The sequence below is a fragment of the Mandrillus leucophaeus genome, unplaced genomic scaffold, assembly GCF_000951045.1.
Source record: "Mandrillus leucophaeus isolate KB7577 unplaced genomic scaffold, Mleu.le_1.0 Scaffold118, whole genome shotgun sequence".
In the NCBI taxonomy this organism is placed as follows: domain Eukaryota; kingdom Metazoa; phylum Chordata; class Mammalia; order Primates; family Cercopithecidae; genus Mandrillus; species Mandrillus leucophaeus.
In genome coordinates this window covers 1,425,022-1,430,652 of record NW_012100098.1, presented here as the reverse complement: position 1 = coordinate 1,430,652, position 5,631 = coordinate 1,425,022, and the positions used below count along the sequence as shown (strand labels likewise).

Genomic DNA, 5,631 nt, shown 5'->3' with positions numbered 1-5,631 from the left:
TTGTATGGCCAAAGCTCGCCGGGCGGCCTGCGTCAGTGGCGCCCCCGCCCCTCCCCGTGCGTCACGGAGAGCTTAAGAGGAGGGTCGGGCTCGCCCGGGGAGTCCCAGTGGCTGAGGCTGCGAAAGTTGGGGGAGTGCACAGAAGAACTTCGGGAGCGCACACGGGACCAGGGACCAGGCTGCGACTCGGGGCGCCGGTCCGGGCAGGGGCAGCGGGAGCCGGCCGGGTAGGTTCCCTTCGGGGAATGTGCATCTGTTTTTAGGGGTGGTGCATGAGGGAGATGGGTGTACACGCGGGCAGAAAGGATGTTGTAGGGCCAGCATGCAGGAGGGCGGGTGTAGTGTGCAGCTCTAGTGCAACGGGATAAGAACCCAGGTCAAACTGGAAACTACGGGGTGCGCAGTAGGAGGTAGGGGAGGTTGACTACCTGCAAGGTGGAAGCCACAGGGAGTTGGGGTTGGCGCCGGGCGTAGGGACTTGTCCAGCAGGCGGCTGGCCTTAGTTCAGTCTCCTAGGGTGCCCAACTGGGCGCACGGTGCTCTGAACTTGGGTGGGTGTGGATGGGGATCACAACACCGTGGGGGAACAGGTACACAGAGCTTTGGTGCTGCTGGGGATCCATACGACTCCAACTGGGATTGGGTTTCCAAAAGGCTCTTCTTCCTCCCAGCCTGTCAGCCCCCTCCCAGTGCCCCAGTTGTTTTCAGCTGTGGCTGAGTTGGCAGGGGTTCCCCACCCTGAACTTTCTGTCTGAGGTGCGTTAGGAAGCCTCCGGATCACTGAAGGAAGTGACTGGCTTGGTGACTGAGCTGTGGAGAGCTGCTTGGTCTGTATTGAATAAAGGAGACTTCTTGGGATCAGGGGCAGGGTCTCTGGAAGCACAGGGAGGATTGATTTCGCTGGGGCTTGGATCGTGTGTGTGTGTGTGTGTGTGTGTGTGTGTGTGTGTGTGTGTGAAAGCGACAGACAGACAGACAAAGAGAGGTGGAAACCCTTGTCCTTGGGGATCCTGGATAGAAGTTGCCAGTGTTGGAGTCTTGGGGCAGTGCTGCCTAGAGGATACCTCCCAACCATTCCAGCTCCAGATGAGGATCATCGCTATGCCCCCTCCCTCAGTAGTCCCTGTTGGATCTTATAGGTAGGGTGCAGCCTGAGGCTTGTTCAGCAGAACAGGTGCAAGCCACATTGTTGCCAGGACCTGCCTGAAGCCGGATTCTCCCCACTCCCTCCTTCAACCCCGCCTCTTCCTCCTCCTGTGGGACTGCTCCCCCTTCCCATGAGGCTAGATGTAGGTCGTATCTTGTGTTGTTAAGAACCTGCATGAAGGGGGAGGGATTGATGGGGGTTGATCCGGATGTGGGACGTCCAGGTGGAGAAACAGGATTTGAATAAGGCAGGAACGAACGCCCAGTTCTGCCCAACTGCTGTCTTTCCTCCTTCACCCCCAGCCCATCCCTGCCCAGGCTGTCCTAGTGCAGGCAGATGTGACCACCCTCACCTCTTGCAGGGTGCTGCATGCCTGTGGACTGGTGCCACTGGGTGGATGGGGCCCGAGCTACGAGGGTCTCTGTTGTCTTGGTTGGTTATATGAATGTCAGGCTAGGGGTGGAGGTGCCCTGTTCAGGGCCCGTGGAGTTAGAAGAAAGGCTAGAACCAGAGAGGACTTCCTGAGTTCTTGGCCAGGAGGTGGTGACAGGCTTTACCCCCATCCCTGCACCCCTTGATTATGGTACTCTCTGTTCCTGCTTGATTTCTTCTCCAGCTTCCCTCCTTGACTGGTGAGGCCGGAGTTATGCAGACCCCAGACATGGAGGTTGGGAGGGAGACTGTCCTGGAGCCTCCTCTGCATTATTTTTTGACCATTCTGTGAATGTGAGGATCTACCTGAATGATGCTATCTCTGTTCAGGCTCTCTTCAGGCTCCTTGGGACTGGGGGTGTGTAACCCCCTTTGTCTGAGCCCCTGGATTCTTCAGGGCACAGACCCCGATTTAGTGGAGGGGCAGAATGTCTTGCACCCACCCACCAGCAGGCTTCTCCTTCCTGCATAGCCACCTTAAGTCTTCTGCTGGACTCTCACAGTTCTCTTATTAAAATAACTGAGGGCAGCAGAACATTCTTTTTAGGTACTGTTGTCCATTCTCCTGGGAGTCCAGGGGGCTGTGGTCTCCTTCCTCCCCCTTCCCCTGTCCCCAGCAAATGGCCTTTAAAGGTCTGGAGCCAGGTTACCGATGAGGAGGCCTAGGCTGCCTTCTTTGCTTCTGGGAGCATCTTGGGCAGTGCAGAGTGGCTTCCCTTCTTAGGCAGCTGGGCTTTCACTCCCAGCTCCTCTTCCATTTCCACGATGTCTTTCTTCCTAGGTACTGCGAGGGGAGGAGAAAAGGGGCTTTGCAGAGGCTGGGATGTGCCTGGGAGTATTCCCAGGAAGTGCCTGGTTGGCGAAACAACCCAGGGAGCTGCTGCTGGGAGCTGGGCTGAGGCTTTGCTGAGCTGCCTCTCCCACTCACCCTTTTCCCAGCCCCCACCACGCCTTCCCCGGGCGGGGGGGCGGGAGGGTCAGGGGGCTAGAGGAACACAGCTTCCCCCTGTTCCAGCAGAGAAATGCTGGCTGGATGCCTCCCCTAGGGTTCCCAGGCTGACTAGGGTGTGGCTGGCCTTCTGACGGAGCCCACTCATGCTGGGCCGCTGCCCAGGGGCTTTGTGGCATCTAAGTCGAGACGGTACTCAGGCCAGGGGTCAGGATTCCTGGGTGCTCTGGTCCTGATGCCTCTGTCCCATCTTTAGGCTGGGATTCCTGCCACCTTGCTGCTCTGGGGCCCAAATACTTTGAGACCAGGCTATAGGCTTCTCTCACTGACTCTCCTTTCCCTCCCTGGGGTCTCTTCTCTCTCCAGAGATGCCCTGTATCCAAGCCCAATATGGGACACCAGCACCGAGTCCAGGACCCCGTGACCACCTGGCAAGCGACCCCCTGACCCCTGAGTTCATCAAGCCCACCATGGACCTGGCCAGCCCTGAGGCGGCCCCCGCTGTCCCCACTGCCCTGCCCAGCTTCAGCACCTTCATGGACGGCTACACAGGAGAGTTTGACACCTTCCTCTACCAGCTGCCGGGAACAGTCCAGCCATGCTCCTCAGCCTCCTCCTCGGCCTCCTCCACATCCTCCTCCTCAGCCACCTCCCCTGCCTCTGCCTCCTTCAAATTCGAGGACTTCCAGGTGTACGGCTGCTACCCCGGCCCCCTGAGCGGCCCAGTGGATGAGGCCCTGTCCTCCAGTGGCTCTGACTACTATGGCAGCCCCTGCTCGGCCCCATCACCGTCCACGCCCAGCTTCCAGCCGCCCCAGCTCTCTCCCTGGGATGGCTCATTTGGCCACTTCTCGCCCAGCCAGACTTACGAAGGCCTGCGGGCATGGACAGAGCAGCTGCCCAAAGCGTCTGGGCCCCCACAGCCTCCAGCCTTCTTTTCCTTCAGTCCTCCCACCGGTCCCAGCCCCAGCCTGGCCCAGAGCCCCCTGAAGTTGTTCCCCTCACAGGCCACCCACCAGCTGGGGGAGGGAGAGAGCTATTCCATGCCAACCGCCTTCCCAGGTTTGGCACCCACTTCTCCACACCTTGAGGGCTCGGGGATACTGGATGCACCCGTGACCTCAACCAAGACCCGGAGCGGGGCCCCAGGTGGAACTGAAGGCCGCTGTGCTGTGTGTGGGGACAACGCGTCATGCCAGCATTATGGTGTCCGCACCTGCGAGGGCTGCAAGGGCTTCTTCAAGGTACTGCGCGGCCCCGGGTGGGGCTTTTTGTTGGAAATGAAGAGAGGCTGGCCTCTCATCCCATTGGGACCTGTGGTCACCCCCTGGATTCTCCTCCCAGCTAAGTTCTGTCCTGCAGGATGGGGTCAGCCCTGCCAGGTGGGCCGCCTTCCTGGAGACCCATAGATGCCAGGGCTGGAAGCTTTCATTCGACAGGACACTCAGGGGCCCATGGGATTGCACAGAGCTGGAGGGAGGGGTGAGATATGGGCAGATATGGGCTGCAGGGGTGCCTGGCCAGCCTCTGGTTTTTCTCTGCCTGTCCTCCCCCAACTCAAGGTTCTAGTGGGAAGGGGTGCCCTCACGCTCTCATGTTCCTGGCGTGAGATGAAAGGATCCCGGCGGAGGGTTTGGTTCCTGAGGACTAGGGGTGGACTTGGGAACAGGCTGTGTGTTTGTCCCAGCGATGGTGCCTGCTTAACTTCCCGTCCCCACCCCCAGCCCTTTGGCCCTCTCCTGTCTGCCCTAGGGAGAGGGCAGGCGGACAAGAGCCCATGAAAAAATACAGGTGTCTGGACTGCCGGAGAGACCCTGGTCCCCGATATTGTGTCCTGGGGTCTTCCTCAGAGGGAGAAACCTCCCCCAATGTCTTCAAGACTTTTCTCTCCCCACCAACCCCCTAGCTCTCCCTCCCTTGCCACCCAAATGTTAGAAAAATAGCTGTGAACAGAGAGTGCTTTTGTCTGCAATGGCAGCAGGATCTGGACAGTCCTCTCCCCTAGGCTCCCCCCTCCCCACCCCACACTCTTGACAGCCTGTTCCGTGTTGCCCCCCCACCCAGCGCACAGTGCAGAAAAACGCCAAGTACATCTGCCTGGCTAACAAGGACTGCCCTGTGGACAAGAGGCGGCGAAACCGCTGCCAGTTCTGCCGCTTCCAGAAGTGCCTGGCGGTGGGCATGGTGAAGGAAGGTATGTGGCTGGGGTGCAGCCCAGCGGGGCAAGGGTAGGCTTGATTGGAGTGGGACCAGCAGGGTCCCCAGGCTTCTGCCCTGGATGACCCAGGGGAGGGCACGTCTTATTTCCACCCCATCTCTGAACCCCAGGCCTTGGAGGGAGGCATCCTACACCTGCCTGGATTGTGAGGGTGGTGGCAGGGGGAGGTCCCTGTAGGCTACCTTGGATCTCAGGGGCTTTGGGTCCCAGGGACTCGGTGGGGCGCATCTCAGCAGTGGTGTGTGCGGCTTGGGCTGAGAGGCCCTTCCTCAGATCCCTTCCTTCCTCACCCCTACCCGTTCCTTTGCAGTTGTCCGAACAGACAGCCTGAAGGGGCGGCGGGGCCGGCTACCTTCAAAACCCAAGCAGCCTCCAGATGCCTCCCCTGCCAATCTCCTCACTTCCCTGGTCCGTGCACACCTGGACTCAGGGCCCAGCACTGCCAAACTGGACTACTCCAAGGTGAGGTCCCACCCCGTGCCTGCCTCGGGGAGGGCTATGAGCACATGCAGTGCCTTTGTGCATGTTAGGAGAGCTGTCCCCTCCAGAAGGATAGAATGAGAAAGGAAGTTTAAAAAAGAAAGAAAGAAAAGCTACCCCCTCCTGTTTGATAGATCAAAGAGAGGAGCCCCCTCTGGGCTGACCAGATGGGAAAATGCAACCCCTCAGGCAGGTGGCCAATTAGAAAAATGTGTCCCGCCGGGCGCGGTGGCTCAAGCCTGTAATCCCAGCACTTTGGGAGGCCGAGACGGGTGAATCACGAGGTCAGGAGATCGAGACCATCCTGGCAAACATGGTGAAACCCCGTCTCTACTAAAAAATACAAAAAACTAGCCGGGCGAGGTGGCGGCGCCTGTAGTCCCAGCTACTCGGGAGGCTGAGGCA

At 59.4% G+C, this 5,631-nt stretch overlaps 1 protein-coding gene across 4 annotated transcripts in view; it reads left to right on the top strand.

The window, feature by feature from the left end:
• Window positions 1-5,631, top strand: part of NR4A1 (nuclear receptor subfamily 4, group A, member 1) — a 30,834-nt gene that overhangs the window by 22,058 nt on the left and 3,145 nt on the right. The window contains exons 1-5 of one of the 4 annotated variants that reach the window (XM_012002354.1): window positions 61-227; window positions 1,140-1,289; window positions 2,895-3,772; window positions 4,593-4,722; window positions 5,057-5,208. In XM_012002354.1, coding sequence (XP_011857744.1) covers window positions 2,897-3,772; window positions 4,593-4,722; window positions 5,057-5,208 — 1,158 coding nt within the window. In that variant the 5' untranslated portion in view covers window positions 61-227; window positions 1,140-1,289; window positions 2,895-2,896. Of the gene's footprint in view, window positions 1-60; window positions 228-1,139; window positions 1,290-2,279; window positions 2,290-2,894; window positions 3,773-4,592; window positions 4,723-5,056; window positions 5,209-5,631 lie in introns of those variants that run through there. The other 3 variants (XM_012002345.1, XM_012002360.1, XM_012002336.1) reach the window with 3 other exon arrangements.